Source organism: Balaenoptera ricei, chromosome 16 (genome assembly GCF_028023285.1).
Source record: "Balaenoptera ricei isolate mBalRic1 chromosome 16, mBalRic1.hap2, whole genome shotgun sequence".
In the NCBI taxonomy this organism is placed as follows: Eukaryota; Metazoa; Chordata; class Mammalia; order Artiodactyla; family Balaenopteridae; genus Balaenoptera; species Balaenoptera ricei.
The window spans coordinates 63,261,029-63,287,604 of NC_082654.1; the positions used below are offsets into that span (position 1 = coordinate 63,261,029).

The following is a 26,576-nucleotide window of genomic DNA, read 5'->3' on the forward strand; positions in this document are numbered from 1 at the left end:
CCTGCTGTTCCCCGCACCCCACATCCCGCGCCGCCTCAGGGACCCTCCCGTGTGCCAACACCTTCCAGAGGCTCGTTGTCTGGCTGAGGCAGGGGAGTAGCTGGGCCGACAGCACGCAGTCCTCAGGACCATCCCGGTCCCACCAGGCCCTCCCACCAGCCGCCAGACCTTCCTGTCTAAATTACAGGCCAAGGCAGCCACCTTTATCCTACCCTCTCTCTGCTGTGCCCCTGACATCCACTGTCTCATTATTGTCACATGCCCTGAGGGGCCGGCGTCGCCTTGTGCCCCTATTACGGAGGGACCCGTGAAAGCTGGGTTTGTGGGAAGCCCAGATGGAGCTGGGATGTAACACCAGCTCTGTCTGGTCCTAAAACCCCTGCGGAGATGCCCCTGACCCCACAGGGGTGGGCTCAGTGCTGGCGGCTTTCGGGGCCGGGGGAAGTGGCAGCCTTGTTTCATGGTGAGGCTCACAGAACACTGTACTTCCTTCATTAAGCAGACCTACTCTGTGCCCCTGCCCTGCAATGGGGCCCCATGATACTGTGTTAGAATCAGAAATATATATTTGGTCTGTTCCCTTGTTCCGGACTCGACTGTCTGAAACCCATAGAATTTGCTGAGTAGTGGGGGTGATAGAAGAGTCTTTTGTTGTTCATAATGAGCCCCTTTCAACCTTACCTGAATTTATGCTAATGAGGTGGGCTTGGTGGGCTCCAGATAGCTTCTGGATGAGGGCTGGTGGCACCAGAGGAACCCACCCAGGGATTAGAGGGTTGGAACTTTCAGCTCCACACCCCCCCTCCAGGGAGGGGAGTGGGGCTGGAGATGACATAATCACCCATGACCAATGAGTTAATTAATCATTCCTACATGATGAACCTCCAGAAAAACCCCTAAATGATGGGGGTTCAGAGAGCTGCTGGGTTGGCGAACACATCCGCCTGCAGGGAGGGTGGCACACCCCAACTGCATGGGGACAGAAGCTCTGGACCTGGTACCCTGTTCATTTGTATCCTTTATAATAAACCAGTGATAGTAAGTTAACTGTTTTCCTGAGTGCTATAGGCCGTTCTAGCAAATTATTGAAAGTGAAGGGGATGTGTGGGAACCCTCGATTTTGTCACCAAGTTGGACAGAAGATTGGGCACCCTGGGTACCCCATACTTGTGACTGGAGTCTGAAGTGGGGGCAGCCTCATGGGACCGAGCCCTCAACCTGTGGGGTCTGGGGCTCCATGTAGTTAGTGTCAGAATTGAATTGAATTGAATTGTAGGACACCTAGCTGGTTTCCAGAGAGTTGGAGAATTTGTTGTTGGTATGTATATAAGAAAAAAGAAACCCACCACATTTGTTGTCAAAAGTGTTGAGAGTAAAAACAGTGCAAAGACCCAAAGGTGCCAAGGGCTGGGGTCTTGCTTTAGAGGAACTTGTGCTCTCCCTGGGGGGACAGGCTGGCAAGGGCAGAGGATACAGGAAACCCTGCGGCTGCAGCCAACTCGAGAGCAGACCGATTCCAGGACCAGGGAGGGGGTGGGAACGGCTGGGCAAGTGGGCAGGCCCCAGTGATTGGTGGGATCCGCTCCCTTGGCCCCATGTTGTTGTGGGCTGGCTGTGGAGGCCTCCTTTGATAAGGCCTAGGAATGGAGTAGCAACACTTTCCTGCCTGGAGGGCCCTCTACTCTGTGTCTGGGGTGGGGATGAGGCATAGAGGCATTGCAAGTGGGCGGAGTTGATGCCTGTTGCAGGCATCGCCAGAGAATGTCAGGGAAATATTTGTAAACAGTACACTGCTGCACAGCCACTGGGCATCATCATTGTTCTGAAATGCACGTGAAGAAGAAAAAGAAGGGGGGAGAGAAAGGAGGAGGTGAGGGAGAATAAGAAGGAGAAGGAGAAGAAGGAGGGCAGGGAAAGAGAAGGGAGGGAGGAAGAAAGGAGAAGGAAGGAAGGAAAACTCAAAACATCCAAAGTGCTCTCCACTGGGTTGATATTTTACAACTCTCGGCGCTATGAGAAAGCATCCTGTCACTCCTTGGCTTGGAAATACCCTGAAAGTTCTGAGTGCTGGACAGAAGCCATCTCACTATTACAAAGGGACTTGCTCCTGGCCCCAGGGAGCTGGGATGTGTTGCTAAGGACTGGCTGGGGAGGCCGCCTGGTGTGGTGGACAGAACTGGAGCCAGATGGCCCTGGGCTTGGATGCTGTTTAGGCATCCCTAGGAAGACAAGTCTGGGTTCCCTCCTCTGATCATCCCAACCTAACAGCCTTCTATGAGGCCCAGAGGGGGGCCCTGTAAGTAGTAACAATTGCTCTCAAAAAGCTCTGGCTGCCCTCCCCCTCCCCCCAGCGACCATCTCCTTGAGCCTAACACACAACCCCGTGAGGTCGGTACTCTGGTTAGCCTCATTTTACGTATGAAGAACCCAGGGTGCTGAGAGGTTAGTACCTTGTTCAGAGTCATGCAGCTGATAAGCGACAGAGCCAAGATTCAAATCAACGCCTTTCTGCTTCCAGAACTCAGTCAGGGGTTCCATGAAAGGAGGTTGGGAGTGGGGAGGAGGCTCCCATAAACTCCTCATTTCACCCAAAGCCTTAAAACCTGTAGGCAATTAAGCAATAAGAGCCTGCACAGCAGGAAGGCCACCAGGTGGAGGCTGAGGCTTCATCAGGCTGATGCTGCCATCTCGTGGCCTTTCCTTGTCACTGCCATGCTCCCAGGCTGGGCTGACTCTGTGCATTTCCTGCTTTCTAGGATTTCCTGGGCCCCAAAGCAGGGCACGTGGCTCCTGAGAGATAAGGAATCGTCCATAACTGCTGACCCATAACTCTCTGCTCCCACATCACTAGTTCAAGTCCTAACCACCTTTCTGGCTCAAACCACCTCTCCTCTGCTTTGCTCAACTGCTCCCTTTGGGGAATGTTCTGGACCTCCTGGAGGCTCCAGCCCCCAACCCCATCTGTCTCCCCTCCCTGCATTGGGCATCTTCCTTCCAGCCTGAACCAGCTTAGATCCCATAGCCCATCATTTCAGTAACATCTTGGCAATACCCTCAACTCCCACGCCCCTCGTCTCCCAGTGGCACTGCCGGCCAAACCCCAGGTGAACCCACCTACACCTGAGCAGAAGAGCCTTGCTGGAGAAAGTCCCCAGCAGGCCAGTGGCTCCACTCTAAATTCATGTCACCAACCTGGGATGGGCCTTCAGGATACCGGCAGTCCCACGACACGTCTTAGTTTCTGCTCTCCACAGGAAGGGCTGCCATCTTCCTTCTCCACTCACCTCAAACACCTGGACACACCCCATCCTGAGATGGCCTTGCCTCCTGCCTCCTACTTGGCAGAGAAAACAGAAGCCACCAGAGAGGAACTTCCTCATTTCTCAGCACCAAATATGCTCCCATCTGCTCCTGTTTTTCTCTCTATCTTTCCAGTTACAACAGGGAAGTTGCCCTCTCTGTCCTAAGTCTGCTCCCCCTCCGGCTCCAGATCCCAACCCCTCCCCTTCCACCAGCTCAGGAGCCTTTCAGGATCCACTGATCCTTCTCTTTCTTGCACCTTCAACCTCACACTCCTTAATGCATTCTTTCCACTGTTTCTTTTGTGTTCTTGTTTGACGTTTTCTGATGGAAGTATAACCTACATATAGCCTAGTGTAAAAATCATAAGTGTAGAGTTTATGAATGTTTACACAATGGATGCATCCATGCCACCAGCACCTGGATGAAGAAATGAGACATTACTAGTGACATGAGCTGGAACCTGTGACCTTTGCAGTAGTGGATGGGGGAGAAATGGCTCCAGGGTGGACCATGAGAGCTGTTTTCAAATATTTGATAAGCTTTCAGGGACTAGAAGACTTAGACTTATTCCTGTTGGTTCCTAAAATCAGCCCCTACAGTGAAAATAAGTAAGCACTCAAATGTCAGCTGTTATTATTACTGTTAATAAGTGATGAGTTCCCTAACTCTGGAAGTATTCAAGCAGAGATTGGTCAAGCCCATGTGTGGGCCATTTTGAAGGGAATTCTGGCATCAGGTGAGGGTGGATTAGATAATGGCCAAGGACCCCCACCTCTGCCATCCTAGAAGTCCATGAAATGGATCCCAATGAGCCCCTGCAGTTCTCAGGGGCTTCCCTGCCCAGTGTAACCCCCTTGGGTTATCACAGCATTTACCGGTGTGAGTGCAGGGCATCTGTCCCTGAGCTCCTGGTCATAGGGGAATCGCTGGGACCTGAGGGCTGGCAGCTTAGCCCTGCCCTGGGTTTCATCAGGCAGAGGAGAGGCTCCTGGGAAGAGGACCAGCCGAGGCTGCCATCCCATGGAGGGATGCAGGAGGGGGACTGGGGCAGGTGCCACTGTCCTTCTGATGCAGCTGGGGGAAAGCAACGCCCAGGCAGGGGCCTCTCGGCAGTCTGCAGAGAGGGCCAGGGGCTCGGGACCCTGTCTCAGGCAGCAGAGCCCTGAACCAGAGCAGCTCTGAGCCTGACCCTCCACTGCTACAAAACCTCTCCGCAGCTCCCACTACCTAGCAGGTCCCAGACTGGGTGGGCCTTGTTTGGCCTACCCAGTATTTAAAGAAATTTGAGCCAAAGATTACAAATGGAATGATTTCCCATGCAAATCCTAATCCTGGTTTCTGGTTTCTAAGAGCAGGAGCCTGGAGCAGCCCTGGGTGCTCACCCCTGCCTGGCAGCCACCGTTTGAGCCCGTAGTGAGGGCCTCCCTTTCGGGTGGGCTGTGGGGTCTCGGGTGAGCCACAGTCGCCACTTCCCCCTAGCACCTCCCTGTTGCGCTGAGCCCAAATGAGAGAGGCCATTTAACAGAACACTTACCGTCCTGTTTCCTTGAGACCCGTGCTGCTAATGACAGTGGAAAGTGGGCAGTATGCTGAGACAGCCTATATGTTTCAGGAAACAGCCGAGAGGGCACATTTCTTTGTGAAGTGTTAATAAGGCTGCCTCTCTTGTTCACATGACCGAGCAGCATGGATCCTGGAGACGTTTCTTTTTGACCCCTGGCCTCAGGGAGCAGATCCGTGGGTGAACCTCGAGTGGGTGGCCTTATGGGGAGCTATGCCCCTGTGGCAGGTGGGTCAGCACGGCCCCTCTGTCCTTCCCAGACTGACCCTGCCCCTTCTCTGACTCCACGAGCCCTTTGCTCCACTATGGGCTTTCTCACCTCCGTACTTGTCATCACGCCATTCTTGCCACCTGGTGGTCCCTTGGACCCAGCCCTCCACCCCATCTCCACCTGCCTAGATTCCACACCTTTCAAGGCGGGCCAGCTGGTGACCCCTCCCTTCCTCGTGCTCCCTCGTGCTCTGTTGGTGTCCCTCTCAGGCTGGCTGCTGCTTGGTCCTGGTGTACCCACTACGAGAATTCACTTTTTATTCCACCGAGCGGCTTGAGGGCTGAGTCCAGGTCTGATTCACTCCCCCCGGCACTCCCTGTGCTGTGCAGGTCTATGGATTAGATCAACAAATAGTGACTGAATTTCCAGATATCCAGACCCTCTCCTTGAGGAAGCTTCTTAGGCCGAGGAGCTGGGATGGGCAGATTCAAGTCACCCACAGTGAGGCCTGGGCTGGGCCAGCCCCTCGGGGCTGCTGGAATAGCACAGACTTGCTGGTGCCACCCCCCTCCCTGCACCCACCCACCCCCCCAACTCCCAGGTTAGGGTCATTAAGAGGACACCAGCACACACCCCTCACACTCATGCACACACCCAAGTAGGGCCCTGAGGCCACTTCAGCACCTCCGGCAGACAGCAGCCTTCATATCTGGCCCATCAGCTGCTAAATAAAAGGACAATAGCATCTTCCCTTTGTAAGAAGTTTCATAAAAGAAAATTGCTGCTGACTTTTGCCTAAAAGCGTCTTCCACAAAACGCATAATTGAGAAACTGTCTGAGGGAAACCAGCCCCAGCATTCTAAAACATATTTGTTCCAGAAAGTCTTTGTGGACCCCAGGCTTAGTTGGAGCCTCTCTGAGCTTCAGCGGTCCCCTTGCCCACTGGTTTCCCTGTTTCCCTCTAGGCCGTGGCTCCGAGAGCCATGTGTGCTGCCCGGACCTGGCACCCAGCAGTGAGGGGCACTGGGCCGAGTGAGATGGGCAGCAGCGTGGGGGCCTCTGCCTGCCCCACCAGTTTGTGTGTTGAAATATCAGGGCCTGGCGGTTCCTAATCTCAAGCGCCTCCTGTCCCTGCAGTGTTGATCCAGGGCAGGGATTATGGTTAGAAATGGCGACCTGTTGAGAACAGTCCCTAAACTCTCCAAGAACCTAGTTCAGGGAAGGCCAGGGCCTTGGTGTGAGATGCTTGTACCTGGTACAGGAGGCGACAGCTTGCTTGAGGGCAGCTTTTCTGACGAAGTGACAAGGGAGGAGGTCAGGAGGGAGAAAGACAACCCGCTGTTGGGAGCAGGGAATTGTTGGCCAAGGCAGTGAATGGGGGCGCAATGGGAGGTCAAGGGGGAGGTGTGGAGAACAGGCAGCGCAGCCCCCAGTGGCCTGTAGAGGGCGCTACCAGGGCCTTAGTTGAAGAGGAGGTTGGAGTTCCAGGATGGATGGGTTGAGCCTTAGCAACAAAAATGAATCTGTCTTAACAACAGCAAGGGAGAGAAAAGTTAGGGACCTCCATGGAGATATCATTAAGGGAGGCTGCTATCCAGCGGGGAAAGATGGTGTCAACAAAATGAGTATCTGAGCAGTTATTGGAAAAATAAAACTATTTCATGTTTATACCTTGAGGGCTTGAGACTCTTGAATCAAACCCATTATATTTAAATATTTACATGAACAAATGTATGTTTGTATATGCATAGATCTTCCTGAGGCGATATATAAGAAAAGTAGCAATTGCCTCCATGGGGGAGGACTGGGGACTGGGGAGGGTGGGAGGGAAGGGGGTGAGACAGGAGGAGGAGGATCTACTTTTCACCTATTCTTCTGTACTTTAATTTTTAAACCATAAGCATTATCATATTTTGAATTAAAATGGGCAAAATTTCAAAAATTTGCTAAACGGCAGTGGATGAGGCCTTCCGGAGTCTGATCTCAAGGCGTCGGCTGGGGTTGGAATGGATTTTTTCTCCTTTTGGTCCCTAGTGGAGGAAGGGGCAGCCCGTGGCCCGTCCAGACCCAGCAACACTTCAGGGGCAACAGCGGGTGGCCTGAAGATTGCTGGCTGTGCCAGGCTGGCTGGCATGTGTGGCAGCCTTTTCACCTCACTGCTCTGCTCTAGGGCATCTCACTGGGCAGCTACTCGGTCACAGGGGTGGAACTAGCCCATCTTCTGCCTGCCCCTGGTTTTCCATCATCCACCCTGGGACAGTGACAGAGGAGGGTCCAAGGGGTGGGGCTGTCACACCCCTGCCTAGAACGAGGACCCCCCAGCCCCAAATGACAGCACTACAGCAGCCAGAGGAAACTTACAGAGCAGCAGGTCAAAGGCCTCCATTTCATGGATGAGGAAACTGAGGCTTGGCGAGGGATAGTGACCCCCTTAGCATCAGGACTAGAACCCAGGTCTCCTGCTTCCCAGGCTGGAACTCTTTGCACCCCACCAAGGAGCAGGTGGCAAACAAGGCCCTCCTGCTTAGGTGGTGGGCAGAGGGTGAGAAGTTTTAAAAGGGTACCCTTGACTCCTGGGGGTACCCTAGATAATCTACCTGCCTATGGGGGCTACCTGTACAAAATAACTTCCCTCTACCTGACCCTGCCCACCCCCTCCCTGGGCTGCTGCCCCACCTCAGGCTATTACCCCTTTCCTTTCCTACATACAGACACACACACACACACACACACACACACACACACACGAATGTGATGGCTCCAGGTACTCTGGGTCCCCAGAAAATGATGACAATCTGAGTGGTGGGTCTGTGTGCGTGTATGTGTATGTGCCTTGCCTCCCCCGCCTCCCCCACTAGGCCATAAACTTGCAGAGGACCCAGACCTCAGGTGCTCCCTACCCACAGTGGGACAGACAGGCCATCCTTGGCATACACCTTAGAGCCACAGGTCCCTGAAAGTCAAAGCTGGCAGGGCCCTTCAGGGCATGAAAAGTTTTGAAAAGGATCCCATAATAGATAACTAATAAGGACCTACTGTATAGCTCAGAGAATTCTACTCAATAATATGTAATGGCCTATATGGTAAAGAATCTAAAAAAAAGTGGATATATGTATATGTATAACTGATTCACTTTGCTGTACACCTGAAACTAACACAATATTGTAAATCAACTATACTCCAATAACAATTTTAAAAATAAAAAAGGGTGCCATGGCCAAATACATGTGGGACACCCTGCATTATGAGACCAGCTTCTTCACACAGGCCTTCTCAGAGCCTTTAATGTGCTGTGACTCTCTACTACGAAGCCAGAGGGTGCTCTTACCCCAAACTTTAGAGATCACAAAATTTACCCACAGAGCAGGCAATGCATGCTGGATAATGTTGGGACCACACTCAATTCACACAGGGAGACCTGAGGTCTACAGGGTAGAGGGGACCAGGGCCACTGCCAGCCAGATGACACCTTTGTGCAAATTAGCAAAAAGAAATCCCCTCAAACATTTCCAGGACTTGCCTGGTGGTGCAGTGGTTAAGAATCCGCCTGCCAATGCAGGGGACATGGGTTCGAGCCCTGGTCCAGGAAGATCCCACATGCTGTAGAACAACTAAGCCCAAGTGCCACAACTACTGAGCCTGCCTTCTAGAGCTCACGAGCCACAACTACTGAACGCATGTGCTACAACTACTGAAGCCCACATGCCTAGAGCCCGTGTTCTGCAGCGAGAAGCCACCACAACGAGAAGCCCGCGCACCACAATAATGAGTAGCCCCCGCTCACTGCAACTAGAGAAAGCCCGCGGGCAGCGATGAAGACCCAATGCAGCCAAAAATAAATAATAAATAAATAAAGACATTTCCATCTATAGGAAAATTAAAACCAATGTGTTGATGTTATTAGAACAAGAACTTTTACTGCCATCTGCTGGAGATATCTCATAGTAAATACATAAATGTACAATCTGTGTAGGAATGGCACCACCCTCCCCCTTAGATATGGCATTCTTGTCCAGTGATTAAGCCCAACCATGCATGACAGCCTTGGGTCTAAAGTCACATAATCCCAGCCCTCCCATCATTCCCTTTCTGCTGGCATGATTTTCTTATGTCTCAGGTGAGTGCTCTCAACTGACCTCAGCCTCAGCCCCAGCTGGGAAACACCCTTCTGAACTTCTCAGAGGCAGACAGGGATGCTGAGGGCTTCATGTCTGTTGCTCCTCCCGCCCACCACCTAGCCCATGACAGGCTCAAATGACTGACTCCTGAACACATCCCATGAATGCTTACGCACTGAGAGCACTGGCTGAGGAGCAGGGACTGGGATCCAGAGGTAGCATGGGCTCTGACTTGCTGTGTGACCATGGGGAAGTTCTTATCCCTCTCTGGGCCAGTCTTCCCTTCTGTAAAATTAGGCAGTTGAACTTGATCACTTCCAGGAGCTCAAAGAGCTCTGGCAATGACCTCCTGGCCCCTAACTTGTGGAATTTTGAGAAAAGCAGGAAGGTCATTCCCAATTGCTGATAGAAAGACATTCAAGAAGACAGCCGATGGGACTTACCTGGCAGTCCAGTGGGTAAGACTTCGCCTACCAATGGAGGGGGTGCGGGTTCAATTCCTGGTCAGGGAGCTAAGATCCCACATGCCTCAAGGCCAAAAAACCACAACATAAAACAGAAGCAATATTGCAACAAATTCAATAAAGACTTTAAAAATTGTCCAAACCACTAAATAGACATTTCTCCAAAGATATACAGATTGCCAACACATGAGAGGATGCTCAACATCACTAATCATTAGAGAAATGCAAATCAAAACCACAATGGGGGGCTTCCCTGGTGGCGCAGTGGTTGAGAATCTGCCTGCCAATGCGGGGGACGCGGGTTCGAGCCCTGGTCTGGGAAGATCCCACATGCCGCGGAGCAACTAGGCCCGTGAGCCACAACTACTGAGCCTGCGCGTCTGGAGCCTGTGCTCCGCAACAAGGGAGGCCGCGACGGTGAGAGGCCCGCGCACCGCGATGAAGAGTGGCCCCCACTTGCCGCAACTAGAGAAAGCCCTCGCACAGAAACGAAGACCCAACACAGCCATAAATAAATAAATAAATAAATAAATAAATAAATAAATAAAATTAAAAAAAAAAAAAAAAAAAAAAAAAAAAAAAAAAAAAACCACAATGGGAAAGGAAATAGTCAATCAAGTCCAGGAAGCGCAGACAGTCCCATACAGGATAAACCCAAATAGAAACACGCCGAGACACATATTAATCAAACTATCAAAAATTAAATACAAAGCAAAAATATTAAAAGCAGCAAGGGAAAAGCAACAAATAACATACAAGGGAATTCCCATAAGGTTAACAGCTGACCTTTCAGCAGAAACTCTGCAAGCCAGAAGGGTATGGCAGGACATATTTAAAGTGATGAAAGGGAAAAACCTACAATGAAGATTACTCTACCCAGCAAGGATCTCATTCAGATTCGATGGAGAAATTAAAAGCTTTACAGACAAGCAAAAGTTAAAAGAATTCAGCACCACCAAACCAACTTTACAACAAATGCTAAAGGAACTTCTCTAGGCAAGAAACACAAGAGAAGGAAAAGACCTACAAAAACAAACCCAAAACAATTAAGAAAATGGTAATAGGAACATACACATCAATAATTACCTTAAATGTAAATGGACTAAATGCTCCCACCAAAAGACATAGACTGGCTGAATGGATACAAAAACAAGACCCATAAATATGTTGTCTACAAGAGACCCACTTCAGACCTAGGGACACATACAGACTGAAAGTAAGAGGATGGAAAAAGATATTCCATGCAAATGGAAATCAAAAGAAAGCTGGAGTTGCAATTCTCATATCAGACAAAATAAACTTTAAAATAAAGACTATTACAAGAGACAAAGAAGGACACTACATAATGATCAAGGGATCAATCCAAGAAGAAGATGTAACAATTGTATATATTTATGCACCCAACATAGGAGCACCTCAATACGTAAGGCAAATGCTAACAGCCATAAAAGGGGAAATTGATAGTAACACAATCATAGTAGGGGACTTTAACACCCCACTTTCACAAATGGACAGATCAACCAAAATGAAAATAAATAAGGAAACACAAGCTTTAAATGATACATTAAACAAGATGGACTTAATTGATATTTATAGGACATTCCATCCAAAACCAACAGAATACACTTTCTTCTCAAGTGCTCATGGAACATTCTCCAGGACAGATATCTTGGGTCACAAATCAAGCCTTGGTAAATTTAAGAAAATTGAAATCGTATCAAGTATCTTTTCTGACCACAATGCTATGAGACTAGATACCAATTACAGGAAAAAATCTGTAAAAAATACAAACACATGGAGGCTAAACAATACACTAATAAATAACCAAGAGATCACTGAAGAAATCAAAGAGGAAATCAAAAAATACCTAGAAACAAATGACAATGAAAACACGATGATCCAAAACCTATGGGATGCAGCAAAAGCAGTTCTAAGAGGGAAGTTTATAGCAATACAATCCTACTTCAAGAAACAAGAAACATCTCAAATAAACAACCTAACCTTACACCTAAAGCAATTAGAGAAAGAAGAACAAAAAACCCCCAAAGTTAGCAGAAGGAAAGAAATCATAAAGATCAGATCAGAAATAAATGAAAAAGAAATGATGGAAACAACAGCAAAGATCAATGAAACTAACAGCTGGTTCTTGAGAAGATAAACAAAATTGATAAACCATTAGCCAGACTCATCAAGAAAAAAAGGGAGAAGACTCAAAATCAACAGAATTAGAAATGAAAAAGGAGAAGTAACAACTGACACTGCAGAAATACAAAGGATCATGAGAGATTACTACAAACAACTATATGCCAATAAAATGGACAACCTGGAAGAAATGGACAAATTCTTAGAAAAGCACAACCTTCCAAGACTGAACCAGGAAGAAATAGAAAATATAAACAGACAAATCACAAGCACTGAAATTGAATCTGTGATTAAATATCTTCCAACAAACAAAAGGCCAGGACCAGATGGCTTCACAGGTGAATTCTATCAAACATTTAGAGACGAGCTAACACCTATCCTCAAACTCTTCCAAATATAGCAGAGGGAGGAACACTTCCAAATTCATTCTACGAGGCCACCATCACCCTGATACCAAAAGCAGACAAAGATGTCACAAAAATATAAAACTACAGGCCAATGTCACTGATGAACATAGATGCAAAAATCCTCAACAAAATACTAGCAAACAGAATCCAACAGCACATTGAAAGGATCATACACCATGATCAAGTGGGGTTTATCCCAGGAATGCAAGGATTCTTCAATATCCGCAAATCAATCAATGTGATACACCATATTAAGAAACTGAAGGATAAAAATCATATGATGCAGAAAAAGCTTTCAACAAAATTCAACACCGATTTATGATAAAAACCCTCCAGAAAGTAGGCATATAGGGAACTTGCCTCAACAAAATAAAGGTCATATATGACAAACCCACAGCCAACGTCATTCTCACTGGTGAAAAACTGTAACCATTTCCTCTAAGATCAGGAACAAGACAAGGTTGTCCACTCTCACCACTATTATTCAACATAGTTTTGGAAGTGTTAGCCACAGCAATCAGAGAAGAAAAAGATATAAAAGTAATCCAAATCAGAAAAGAAGAAGTAAAGCTGTCACTGTTTGCAGATGACATGATACTATACATAGAGAATCCTAAAGATGCTACCAGAAAACTACTAAAGCTAATCAATGAAGTTGGTAAGGTTGCAGGATACAAAATTAATGCACAGAAATCTCTTGCATTCCTATACACTAATGATGAAAATTCTGAAAGAGAAATTAAGGAAACACTCCGGTTTACCACTGCAACAAAAAGAATAAAATACCTAGGAGTAAACCTACCTAAGGAGATAAAAGACCTATATGCAGAAAACCATGAGACACTGCTGAAAGAAATTAAAGATGATACAAACAGATGGAGAGATATACCATGTTCTTGGATTGGAAGAATCAACATTATGAAAATGACTATACAGCCAAAGCAATCTACAGATTGAATGCAATCCCTATCAAACTACCAATGGCATTTTTCACAGAACTAGAACAAAAAATTTCACAATTTGTATGGAAACATAAAAGACCCCGAATAGCTAAAGCAATCTTGAGAAAGAAAAATGGAGCTGGAGGAATCAGGGTCCCTGACTTCAGACTATACTACAAAGCTAAAGTAATCAAGACAGTATGGTACTGGCACAAAAACAGAAATATAGATTAACGGAACAGGATAGAAAGCCCAGAGGTAAACCCGTGCACATATGGTCACCTTATCTTTGATAACGGAGGCAAGAATATACAATGGAGAAAAGACAGCCTCTTTGATAAGTGGTGCTGGGAAAACTGGACAGCTACATGGAAAAGAATGAAATTAGAACACTCCCTAACAGCACACACAAAAATAAACTCAAAATGGATTAAAGACCTAAATGTAAGGCCAGACACTATAATACTCTTACAGGAAAACACAGGCAGAACACTCTATGACATACATCACAGCAAGATCCTTTTTGACCCACCTCCTAGAGAAATGGAAATAAAAACACAAATAAACAAATGGGACCTAATGAAACTTAAAAGCTTTTGTACAGCAAAGGAAACAATAAACAAGACAAGAAGACAACCCTCAGAATGGGAGAAAATATTTGCCAATGAAGCAACTGACAAAGGATTAATCTCCAAAATGTACAAGCAGCTCATGCAGCTTAATATCAAGAAAACAAACAACCCAATCCAGAAATGGGCAGAAGACCTAAATAGACATTTCTCCAAAGAAGATATACAGATTGCCAACAAACACATGAAAGGATGTTCAACATCACTAATCATGAGAGAAATGCAAATCAAAACTACAATGAGGTATCACCTCACACCAGTCAGAATGGCCATCATCAAAAAATCTACAAACAATAAATGCTGGAGAGGGTGTGGAGAAAAGGGAACCCTCTTGCCCTGTTGGTGGGAAGTTAAATTGGTACAGCCACTATGGAGAACAGTATGGAGTTTCCTTAAAAAACTAAAAATTGAACTACCATACGACCCAGCAATCCCACTACTGGGCTTATATCCTTAGAAAACCATAATTCAAAGAGTCACGTGGGACTTCCCTGGTGGTGCAGTGGTTAAGAATCCGCCTCCCAATGTAGGGGACACAGGTTTGAGCCCTGGTCCGGGAGGATCCTACATGCTGCAGAGCAACTAGGCCCGTGCGCCACAGCTCCTGATCCTGTGCTCTGGAGCCCATGAGCCGCAACTACTGAGCCCGCGTGCTGCAACTGCTGAGGCCCACGTGCCTAGAGCCTGCACTCCGCAACAGGAGAGGCCACCGTGGTGAAAAGCCCGCTCAGTGCAGTGAAGAGTGGCCCCCGCTCGCCACAACTGGAGGAGGCCCGTGCACAGCAATGAAGACCCAATGCAGCCAAAAATAAATAAATAAATAAATAAATAAATAAATAAATAAATTTATTAAAAAAAAAGGGTAATGTACCACAATGTTCATTGCAGCTCTATTTACAATAGCCAGGACATGGAAGCAACCTAAGTGTCCATCACCAGATGAATGGATAAAGAAGATGTGGCACATATATACAATGGAATATTACTCAACCATAAAAAGAAACGAAATTGAGTTATTTGTAGTGAGGTGGATGGACCTAGAGACTGTCATACAGAGTGAAGTAAGTCAGAAAGAGAAAAACAAATACCGTATGCTAACACATATATATGGAATCTGAAAAAACAAAAATTGGTTCTGAAGAACCTAGGGGAAGCACAGGAATAAAGACGTAGATGTAGAGAATGGATTTGAGGAGAGGGAGAAGGGGAAGGGGAAGCTGGGACGAAGTGAGAGAGTGGCATGGACATATATACACTACCAAATGTAAAATAGCTAGTGGGAAGCAGCCACATAGCACAGGGAGATCAGCTGGGTGCTCTGTGTCCACCTAAAGGGGTGGGATAGGGAGGGTGGGAGGGAGACGCAAGAGGGAGGAGATATGGGGATGTATATATACATATAGCTGATTCACTTTGTTATACAGCATCAACTAACACAACATTGTAAAGCAGTTATACTCCAATAAAGACGTTAAAAAAAAAAAAAGTCCATACCAAAAAAATCTAAAAAAAAAAAAAAAAGAAAAGACAGAATACAACCTGAATTTTTTATTAGACTAGGAAATATAATTTATTTCATAAAAATTAATTTTGTTACAATAGGAATGCTAAATGTTATTTACAGGTTGTAGTTTACAGAATAAACAGAGGTGGGATTGGGGCCATCCCTGCAGCCCTGCAGCCCCAAGCACAGAACCATGTCCATGGCCCAGGCGAGTGGTCCAGCCCCTGGCCCACATGACAGCTGCTCCCTGCACCCAGGCTCTTGGTCACCTCTCCTCAGAGGGCCTGCTAAGGGACCTGGCTCAGCTGCCTGGTTGCTGGGGAAAAGGGACCAGAGGGTCCTGGATCATCCAGGAGTGGGGAGGGTCCCTCTGCAGCCCAGGGCACTGCGAGGGAAGGCCGAGGGAGAGGCACATAGAAGATACACCGACTGACCCTGTGGACTCAGAGAGGGCAAAACCAGGCACGCCAACCTCCAGATGGCCCAGCCTGGACGCGAGGAGGTCACACATGCACACACAGGTGGGGTCACGTTCCCGGAGAGGATCGCTGATGTGCCCGTGGATAAAAGCCCACGCACACACGCACACACGCACAAACACACCCCAGAGATGAGAGAGACGTCAACAGCGCGCGAGGGCCCTGCATTCCTGCAGTGGCACTTAATCTGCGGTTCTCAAGGTACTCGGCTGCGTGGGGCTACCTCTCAGGCCTGAATAAGCGGAGAAATGTCCATCCCACCCTGAGGCAGGCAGTCTGCAGACGTAGTCACAGCAGCCGTGGCAGATTGATGGAGCCAGCAAATCCTTTCCGGGCTTTTATTATAAAGCTGGACAGTTTGAACCCTCCCAGGAAGCTTCAGCCAATTGGTTCTGTGCTCCAGGCCCTGGTACACAATTTCTGGGAATCCGATTAGAAATGGCACCTGGGGGGCTGGCCTGGCCTCATCCACCAAGAGCTCCCGTCCTGGGCACTGAGGAAGCAGCATGCTTCTGAGGGTGGGGCACGGAGGAGGGACATGGCAGACCACCGTCAACTTCTACCCACTAGCGTTCCCATCAGGAGACTAGAATGACGTATCAGAGCCCAAAAGTCCTCAGACAGCAGCTGTGGGGCCTTGGTAGAAAAAGGAAAAGAGGCCCCAAGAAGGCAGTCATATGCCTGAAGTCACACAGAGGTTTAATGGCAAAGCTGGAGCTTGAACGCTGGTCTTTGGACTCCAGGCTGCCCTCAAGCTACCACACAGGCCCACACAGCTCAGACTAGGAGCGAGCCGGGATGCTGAGCCTGTATTGGACAGACACCCTTGGCAGGGAAGGCTCACTGCCTTTGTCTGAGGCAACGTCCACACAGGCACTGGGGTAATGAAGAGCCATGGTCTCAGCCTCAGGGGCCCAAGCCCGGTGCAGGCCTGGCCCCTTCAGCAGCCCTGATAAAAAGGAACCCTCTCTCAAACCCAGCAGGCCCTTGACTGCCCACAGCCAACCCATTCCCCAGGGGGGCTGGTGGGTGGTGAGAATCCCACTATGATACATAAGCCCCCTAGTGCATGGCAGGGAAGCCAGGTTGGGGACAATGGTTGGGACTACAGCCCCCAAACCTGCTTTCCTCCCAGGAGACCAGACTTTCAAAGGCCAGGATGCTCATGGACCTGCTGGGGCAAGCCCTGGGGTCAATGCCCAGAGCTGGCACTTGCTTTGGCTTGGGTGCCAAGGAGGAGAGGCCTTTGACGTGGCCTCTGTGCCAGCTCAAGATTCTGGTTCCAGCCATCACCAGATGGCCCAAAAAGGGACCCTGATGGCCCCTTGGAACATCCTGGAACAGGCTGGCGAAGGGATGCCAGGCCCTCCACCCTGGCAACGCTGCCTGTCAAAGCTTCCTTCAAACTCTGTCAGACTGCGGAGGGAGGGTGACAGTAGGGTTGCAGGGAGGTGCCTGTGGAGATCAGAGCTGGGAAAATAGCCCTCCACCCTTCCTCCTCCACTCCGGGCCAGTGTGTAAAGCACAGCCAAGCAGCCACCTCCCAGCCTCCCATGCCACCCGCAGGGATGGCTGCTAACACGTTCCTCAAAGCCACACCGACCCCAGAAGCTAAGGCTTCGGCAGCTAGAGAGGCCCTCTTATCCACCCCTTCTGTTTTACAGAAGTAACCAAGCCTGGGAAAGGGCAGATCCTGGGCATTAGGAGAACGCCCACCTGCTCCAGCCCACCTGGTCTAGAGGCTGCTGGGTGGGCGTGTCCTCGCTGGCCTCACCCTGGGAGACAGATGTGTCCATGGGGCATTCTCATCCCTGACTTCTCTCTCTCTGTTAGGGCTCCCCTTCTGGGCCATGCCCCCTCTCCAGAAGCCACCAGCCCACAGTACTGGAAATTCTCCCTGGCTCACAGCTGGGCTGGCCCGCCAACATTTTCCATCCCAGGGCCTCTTAATCTGGATTCCTGGGAGCCCAGACGAGACTTGGAGCACCTGCCTGGGGCTGTGAGAGGGAGGCAGGACTCCACCCCAAGCCAGATCTCAGGGCTCCTTGGCTTTACTGATTCAGCATCTGCTTAAGATTTTAGAAAGAAACATGCGACCACAGCTCAAACCTCATCTGACCCTGTAGAACTGTGGAAGCTGAGGCCTTGTTAGAATTTAGTCTAAGATAAAATCATTAGCAGCAAAGTGTTCCCTATTCAGTCTCTCTCTCCCTGATTCACACACACACACACACACACACACACACGCTCATGGCCAGAACCACGAGCATGCCCACACTCACCCATACTCAAGAAAAGCGTTTTCTATTTTTTTTGTGTTGTTTTTTCATTTTCTTTTTCTTTTTTTTCTTAAAAAGGACTTATCCAAATATCTGGATAATAAATCATTTGCGTTTCCTAAGAAACTGGGTTTTCTTTTCCCTTGTGGTTTTGGTGTTTTTCTTCTTGTTTTGAGCCTTACTAGAAGTCTGAAGCTTTCTTTCTTTCCTTCTTTCTTTCCTCTTCCTTTTTGCTTGTGGACAGGAGAAAGCAGTTTGTCTGAACTGTACTTGACTCTTCGAAGAGGAAAACAGTGTGAAAGGAGAAAGGGGCTTAGGGAGGAGGGAGAAATCAATAACTGAGGAAGAAAATGAAGAGCACAACTAAAACAGACGCCCCAAGAGACCCTGGGGCAGAGGGTGGAAGGGCCACCTCCTTGCTCCCCTAGCTGCCTCCAGAGGCCCCATCCCCATCCTGGTTCCTGCACAGCGGTCTGAGGTCAGGAGACAGCAGGAGGTGGAGAAGGACCGCTGGGTCCTCCCAACAACAACGTCCATGGATTTCCTAAGGCTGGTCGTGGTCTGGGGGTGGGGCAAGGGGAGGAGGAGGAGGAAGGGCGATTCTGGCTGTGAGCTCGGGAGCAGAGGAGGCCCAACTGCCCCACAGGAGGTTGCCCTGGGCCTGCCTGTGCCAGCCACCTGCTGGTCCCTAACAGCCCGCGGGTTTGGGGCAGCTCAGCAGTCCCCGTCGGTGGCCATGGCCACCAGCATCTCACTCTTGCCCATCTCCTCCAAGGCACTCGCCAGGCTGTTGAGGTCCCCATCGTCCTGCTGCAGAGCTTCCCAGAGGTCGAGGATCACACCCGTGGGGCTCGCTTTTGTGGCAAAGTAGTTCAGGTACCTGATGGAGGGAAGGAGAAGGACACTGGGCTCCCAAAATGCTCAGCCCCTCCCAGGAGCCTGGGGTGGAGGGAGCACTGGAAGTACATCCCAGGAGCACCGGGACGGTGGGCTCTGGGCTCCCACAATCCTGGGTCTGAATTCCAGCCCCTCTGCTTGCAGGCTGTGTGGCCCTGGGCAAGTCACTGCTCCTCTCTGAGCCCCAGTCTCATCTCTAAAATGGAAACTGTCCTGCTCATCATCGGTCATCATCATCGTTATTACTATCATTGAAAGACACTGGTCCCAGGAGAGGCTGTCCAAACCTAGCACTCCATTCTCTCTCTCCATCCCACATTTGTTCTCTGCCTGCTCTCACCCGCCCCATGCACTCCCCTGAAAGCAGGAACAAAGCCTTTGACATCCTTATAGATCCCACCCATTTCTAGTAAGATATCTTCTACATGGCATCTGCTCAATGCAGGTTTATTAAATGGTTTCTCAGTAAGTGTACCCTGACAATAATGATGACTAATTGCCATTATATTTATCCAGCATTTTAAGTTCTCCAGAAGAGTTTTGACACCAGGATGCATTCTGTCACCCAGCAAGCATTTCCAAAACACCTGCTCTGTCCTGGACACAGGACTGCTGACGGTGATCACACTTGGCTGGTATCCTGGCTTTACCTGATTCTCAAGGGCCAGCACCCTGAGCGCGATGCTCCTCAAGGAACCAGCTTCTCAGACTTAGCGCACCCAAGCCTGAGCTCCTGGTCTACCACAAATGGCGGATCCGCTCCTGGACCGTCAGGCTGCCTGTGCCACCTGCCCCATGGGGACAGAGGGAGGGGGGCGGCTGTGGTCCAGGCTGGGTGGGCTGTCCCGACACTCACCGGTCCATGGAGAGCTTCTGCGCCAACAACCGCCAGTCATTGCCGCGCGAGTTGGGGGCGTCCAGGCTGTTGCATATCTTCTGGCGGATGGAAAGGGGGATCTTGAAGGCGTAGGGTCCCAGCTGGGTGGTGACTGCGCTGCTGGGGGCGGAGCAGAGGGCGTCCAGGGAGCCAGCAGGCGTCTGGAAGAGCACGGGGCAAGGGTGAGAGGGTCAGAGGGCTCCCTGTGCACGGCTCACTGGGCATCTGCCCCTCCGGCCTTCCTGCCTGGGGACTGTGAGCTCTTGGAGGCTCGCTCCCCCGCCTCTGGGCAGGCTCCAGCTGCTCAGTCAAAGGGCTCCTCCCCTGGAAGGTCAGCTCTCCAGGGCCAGGGCTGCACACTCCCTCCCCTCCCTCGGGGTGCACATGCTAATGCACTGCCTGGGCCAGTGCTGATGCCATCTCGTGATTACAAAGCCACAGGGGACCTCAGCCACAGTCTAAGCCACGTGGACCCACTTTTACACAAACGCAAATGAAGTCTGGAAAGGAGAAGTGACTAATCCATGGTCACATGCCACGTTAGTGGTAGAGCTAGGTCTAGACCAGGGGTCCCCAGCCGGTCCGCAGTCTGTTAGGAACCAGGCCGCACAGCAGGAAGTGAGCGGCAGGTGGGCGAGCTAAGCTTCATCTGCTGCTTCCCATCACTCGCATTACCGCCTCAACCATCCCCCGCACCAACCCCCGTCCATCCGTGGAAAACCTGTCTTCCGTGAAACCGGTCCCTGGTGCCAAAATGGTTGGGGACCGCTGGTCTAGACTATATCCAGTGCTCTTTACACTGCACTGCAAGGAGGGCCTAGCACTGCTCCCTGGGTGGCCTAGGTTTTATAAACCTCAATCCGGATTACAGCGGTGGAGAGCCACAGGCTTGGGCCAAGCGTTGGCTTGATACAAGGTCCATGATACCTGCCCTCCCTAAAACCTTCTTTCTCACCTCCCAGGTGGGGATCCTCGTATCTGTCTCCCTGGTGGTTGTAAAGATTTGGTGAGATTTGGTACAGGCCAAGCCCAGGCTCGGCACTCAGTAAGTCACAGCTGTTAGCAAAGAGTGACCAAGTCCCAGCTCAGACTTGGGAGGTGAAGGGCACAGCTCTGTGGGAGGTGGCCTTTCCCCCAGATGAGGGGGAGCCTGGGGTCCGCACGCTGCAGCGCCCAGCCCCGTGGGGTGTCCGCTCTCCGGCCCTCACCTCTGCCAGCGTGGTGTGCAGCTGGAATATCTGGCCCTCCCCCTCCACCTGCCGCACGCAGATCTTGCAGGTGAGCTCTGTGGAGGCCAGGCTATGCCTCTCCAGGGTGAAGGTGCAGTGCAGGGCCTTCTGGCTGCCACTCCAAATGTGATAGAAGGGGATCTCCTGGGGGAGGAGGGGCAGGGTCAAGGAGGCGAGGCCAGCCTGCCCTGCCCTCGGGGAATGGAGGCGGAGGCAGGTAAGGGGGCCAGTCTCAGGGAGGGTTGGGGCCTCTCCATCCAGGTGGGCAGAGGAAGAGGAGCTGGGCAAGGGCCCTTCAGTTGAGAAAGGGAGTATACGGGTGAGAAGGCACGAGTCTGAATATGTGACTGTGTGTGTGCATGTGCCTGGGTCTGGCAAGCCTCGTGGACTCAATGGCGTCACACGGATGGGCGCGTGCAGAGGGATGTGACCATCAGAGATTAGTTTGGACAATCTGCCAGCCATGAACGCTCTCAGAGATGGTAAGGTCTCTTTAAAGATGACGGGTACAGACATTTGTGTGGGGGAGTATGGGACAGGGGTGGCAGGGGGAGGGAGACAGAGAGAGACACAGGGATGGGAGTGGGGACCAAGGCTGCAGGACCGAGGGAGGAGGCAGGGAGGGGAGTTGGACTTCTCTGGGCAGCCCCCCAAGTGCGCCCCTCCCCAGCTCCATCCCTCCCCCTCCTGCGGCCCAGCGCTCACCTGGTACTTGGCCAGCAGCTTGCTCCTCCAGTGGGCATGGGGCATGTCGTGGAGGGAGAGGCGCAGGTTATGGTAACTGTCCTTAAACAGCAGGGGTTTTGGCTCCTCCACTAGGTAGCCACCCAGGGTTCGCTCCAGCTCCAGCACCTCCTGTGGGCCAGGGAGCAATGAGAAGGGGGAGCCCATCACATTTGGCCAAAGGGCCCTTTCCTGCTGCAAGTTTGGGGCTTGGGGACACACGTGGGCAGAGGGAACTAGGCTGTAACATTGAAGGCAGGGAACCATCTGAGCCACAGGGCTGGGATTTGGTAAGTGCTCATAGAAGACTTACTGTGTGGATAGATGCATGGATGAATGGATGGAGGGAAAAATAGATGGATGAATGGACAGATGGTGGGACAGGTGGATGGATGAATGGCTTTACAGATGACTGAATAGATGGACTGATGGATGAATGGATAAGTAGATGGATAAATAGATGGGTTGACAAATGGATGGATAGACAGATCAACAGACAGACAGACAAAATGATGTGCAGATGAATATACAAATGGATGGGTATAGAAACAGAAGAACAGATGCAAGAAAAGATAAATGCGTGGATGAGTGAGGGCTGGATGGACAGATAGATTATGGACTAAATGAATACACAGACAGATGGGCAGAAAGTTGGATGGATGGATGGATGCATGGATAGATGGGTGAATGGATAGATGGGTGAATGGATGAATGGATGGACAGACGGATGGATGGGGATTGAATAAATAAAGATGTTAGCCAATGCCATCAAGCCAATATGTGGCAACTTCCCTCTTGATCTCCATTCCATTCTCTGACTATAACTAGATGTTAGCCAATGCCCTAATACCAAGGGATCCAGGCTGCAAGAGCATTTCCCAGGAGCCTCTAACCTATTATGGGCCTCCTGCAAGTTCAGGTCAGCCTGGTCCCAGCAGAAGATACTCACTCTCCCACAAGGCCTTTTAACCTGTGTTGCATCAGTCGGCAACTTGGAGTTTGAGACAAGTCACATGAGACTGAGAGGCAAAGGAGATAGAAAGGCCCACAGATCGTGGGCGGGAGGAGGCCTGGAGCTACAGGAAAGGAGAAGGTGTCATAGCAGCAGGGGATGGAAGGATGGAGAAGGAAAAGGGGTTTAAATAGGGCCAAGGCTCTGTGCTCTTCCACTGTTTGTCAGGATGAGACTGAGATCCTGGGAACTGGTGGGAGGGCTGGGCAGAGAATGGACAGGGTCTCAGAGGCTGGGGGGACAGGGTGGTACTAACACCTGCCGTTATCAGGTTCTAGGTGCTAAAATCTGGTCCCTTCACTTTCTCTCTCTTCCTGCCCCGAACCCCTTCTCATCTGCCGTGCGCTCCCCTCGCTTAAGGGCACTCTCCGTTCTTTTGCACACACTAGGAGCTTGGCTGTCAGCCGCCCCCCTCCCCCTCCCCCTGTTCCTCCCATCAGTCACTGTTTCTGTCCATTCTACTGACTAAACAGACTCCAGGCCCCTCTCCAGCTGTTGTCACTGTCTGTTGTCCAAGGTCCAGCTGCAGCCTCCCAATTGGTCTCCCTGCCTCTTGTCTACCCATCCCCACTGCGTAGCTTTCAAAAGAGCACCCATGAACAGGTGTCCACCGGGTCTCTGCCCCCGCCCACTGGATAGGTTCCAAATTCCTTGCCATGACCCTAAGGTTGTTGGGAGGCTGAGCCCTGCCTGTCCCTCCAGCCCCACCTCTCACACCCCTGCACGCTTTGGCACACAGAACAACACACCTGCCTCTGCATAAGCCGCTCTGTCTCCTGGAATGCGCTTCTTCCTTCTCTGCCCAGAACTCCCACCTGTCCCTTGGAGCTTAGGTCTAAGGTCAGCCCTGCTGTGAAGCCTTCTCAGACCCCCTCCCCAACAACCAGGACCTGCCAGCCCCTCCCAGGCTGATGTTCCCTTAGCCCTGCATCAGTGATCCCCTGGTCTGTCTCCCACCTCTAGCCCGCAGCTTGGTGAGGGCAGAACTGTGCCCAACTCATCTCTGTATCTCGAGGATCTGATGCGATTTCAGTGTTTGAGGAACAAATGAATGACTGAATAAGGCTGATGGTGGCAGAGGGTGCCTGGCAGGTACCATGATCCTGAGGAGGGGGATACTGGAAGGTACCATGCAGCCGGCCGGCTGTGGGTGAGGTACCCGCAGTGTGCAGGCCTGTGTGGGTACCCATGGCCTGGCCTTACCTTCAGTGCTACGGGCGTGTCCTCCAGGCAGTAGACCCTGAGGCTGTACTCCAGCGAGGTGCAGAGGGCGGGGGCGAAGATGGCCAGCTGGAGCCGCTTGACTGCCGAGCGGGAGTAGGACTCACCCGTGAAGACGTAGGTGCCCAGCTGGTCCAACAGGATGTGGCAGGACCTGGCCTCCAGCTGGCAGTAGCAGGGGGTATTAAGGGTCTCCTCATCCAGGGTGACCACCTCCTGCAGGGTGACAGTGGGGGTGAGGTGGTTGCATCAGCCAAGGCCCTGGAGAGGGTCCAAGCAGGTTAGGCCAGGAAGAAAGGGGCTTCCTCTCAGCTCCCGACACCTCCTGGGGCAGGTTGGGTTAGGGGACCCGGCCCCCCGGCCTTGGCTCCTCACCTCCCAGTGGCCCTGGTGGGCCTGGGTCTTGAGTTGGAAGATCCAGTCACCGGCACTGACTTCAGCGCAGTGTGGCAGCGTGAGGATGATGGGGCGGCACAGCAGGAGGCCCGTGGGCCCGCAGGTCACCGAAGGGCTCAATACTGTCTGGGTCCCTTCCGAAAGCGGGCTGGGGTGGGGTGGAGGGCAGGAAGGAGGCAGTGAGGGAGCGGTGCTGGGCCCCCCGCTCTGCCCCAGCTCCTGGGATGGGAGAAGGCAGGACTGCACCCTGGGGGCTCCCAGAGGCCACGGGTTAAGGAAAAATGGCACCGGCCTTGAGATCGTTTCTAAATTTTTGCTATTACTCTGCAATATTCTCATAGCCAAATCTTTGCTCCCATTTTCAAAGGTTCTGCACTCCAGGGATGTTGTGGATAGGTGCTGCTAAAGTGCCCTCTGGAAAGCTGGTACCCATCCACGCTCCCACCGACGCACCGTGGGAGGGCTGTGTTCCCATTCTCTCACCAGTGTGAAGGTATTACGACATCTGAAAATATCTTTGCAAGTTGATGAAGCAAAAAGACTTCCAGTATCTTATGGCTGTCTGAAGGACTGTTTCTGTGACTACAAATTAGGTCAAAGATTTTCTCATAACCTATTGGCCGCTATGTGTGTGTGTGTGTATAAGAGAGAGTGTGTGTGAATCACTTGTTCATATCCTTTGTCCATTTTTGTACTGAGATGTTCAGTTTTTCTTATTGGTCTCCCAAAGCTCTTTACATAGTTAGGATAGTAGCCCTTTGTCATACTGTAGCCAGCTGGTCAACTGGCTTTCAGTTTTATGGTTTGTTGTGCTGGTTTTGCACGGTTTAAATGTGAACATAATAAGATATAGCAATGTCTTCCTTGGAGAACAACCTCTGGCCTTAGGATTGGACTTGGAAGGGGAAATGGTGACATTTGAGCCCAAGGTGGGCAAGCAGCAGGGAAAGAGAGGCCGAGGAGGGGGCAGCCGGGCTGGGGCTAGGGTCTCTATACTCACAGGGTGTTTTCTGCCTTGTTGATGAGGAGGTACATCTCGTAGAACTTGCCCTGGGGAATGGCTCCATTGGGCACCAGCAGGCTGACCCCTAGGGGGAGAGGGAGGTCAGTAGGGAGGGGCTGGAGGGAGTCCAGGAGCTTAGAACAGGGGATTGGGAGTTGGCCCCCATCTTGGAGCAAGGAGAGAAAGACATCTGAGCTCCTGGTGGTCACCAGCAAGGAGTGGGGAGAGGGGACTGGGTGCAAGGAAAGGCCAGGTCACTGACTGCAGAGGGGCTGTCAAGTAGCAGCACAGGGGCCACTGGCATTGCGACGGGGTGTAGAGATGGGGCAAAGACCTGGAGTCTGAAGGTGCAGTGCCAGCCCCAGCCTAGCTCAGTGTATGACGCTGGGAAACTGTCAACTCTGGCTCTGCAACCTGAGCTGGGCAGCCCTGCCTTTTCAACAGCACTCTGTAGGTTTGTTGACTACATTGGGGTATTCTTTCCCACTCACCAGATGGTGAAACTGAGGTTTAGAGAGTTCCCCTGCCCTTGTGAGGCAGAGGCAGGACTGCACTCCAGGTCTTCTATTTTATAATCACTTCTTCCCCTTGGGCCTCACTTTCCCCATCTGTGAAATGGGACCAGGGAAGCCCTATCTTCTGCTGGGTGAGTGTTGGGACTGTCTAGAGGGGACATGCTGAGGCCAAACTGATGGGAGAGCAGAGCAGGGACCCACCTGTGTCGGGGATGCTGAGCCTCCCGCCCAGGCAGCCAAAGGTGCCGCTGACACTGCTCCCCGGGTCACGGGGCATGCCCAGGAGCTGCTGGGAGCCGAGGCTGGCACTGCGCAGGTGCAGGAAGTGGGCATCCCGGGCAAAATCACCAGGGTACGTGCCGGGTGGCAGGACTCCCAGCAGGTCAGCCCCGTCTGCCAGGCCTGGCCCAGAGCTGGTGGTGCTAGAGTTGTAGACCTTGATCTTGAGGTTGGGCAGGGGGTCCAGCAGGGGTGAGTTGGTCATTGGGATCTTGTCGGCCGAGTCCTGCAGGGCGTACATGGGCCCGCGGTAGATGCCCGCACTGGCAGTGAGGTCCGGAGGCACAGATGGGTGCAGGAGCTGCGGGTTGTCTGCAGGGCCGGGGGCTGCAGTCAGACCAGCCGTGCCTCGCTGGCCCCGTCCCACCCTCTGCACCTGCCGGGGG

At 51.2% G+C, this 26,576-nt stretch overlaps 1 protein-coding gene across 2 annotated transcripts in view; it reads right to left on the bottom strand.

The window, feature by feature from the left end:
• Positions 1–15,320: 15,320 nt before the first annotated feature.
• Positions 15,321–26,576, bottom strand: part of UNC5B (unc-5 netrin receptor B) — an 87,987-nt gene continuing 76,731 nt past the window's right edge. For both annotated transcript variants that reach the window (XM_059899253.1, XM_059899252.1), the window contains 8 exons: positions 26,113–26,502; positions 25,394–25,481; positions 24,373–24,541; positions 23,980–24,213; positions 21,747–21,896; positions 21,021–21,185; positions 19,792–19,973; positions 15,321–18,918 (listed from right to left, as the gene is read on the bottom strand). In XM_059899253.1, coding sequence (XP_059755236.1) covers positions 18,753–18,918; positions 19,792–19,973; positions 21,021–21,185; positions 21,747–21,896; positions 23,980–24,213; positions 24,373–24,541; positions 25,394–25,481; positions 26,113–26,502 — 1,544 coding nt within the window. In that variant the 3' untranslated portion in view covers positions 15,321–18,752. The remainder of the gene's footprint in view (positions 18,919–19,791; positions 19,974–21,020; positions 21,186–21,746; positions 21,897–23,979; positions 24,214–24,372; positions 24,542–25,393; positions 25,482–26,112; positions 26,503–26,576) is intronic.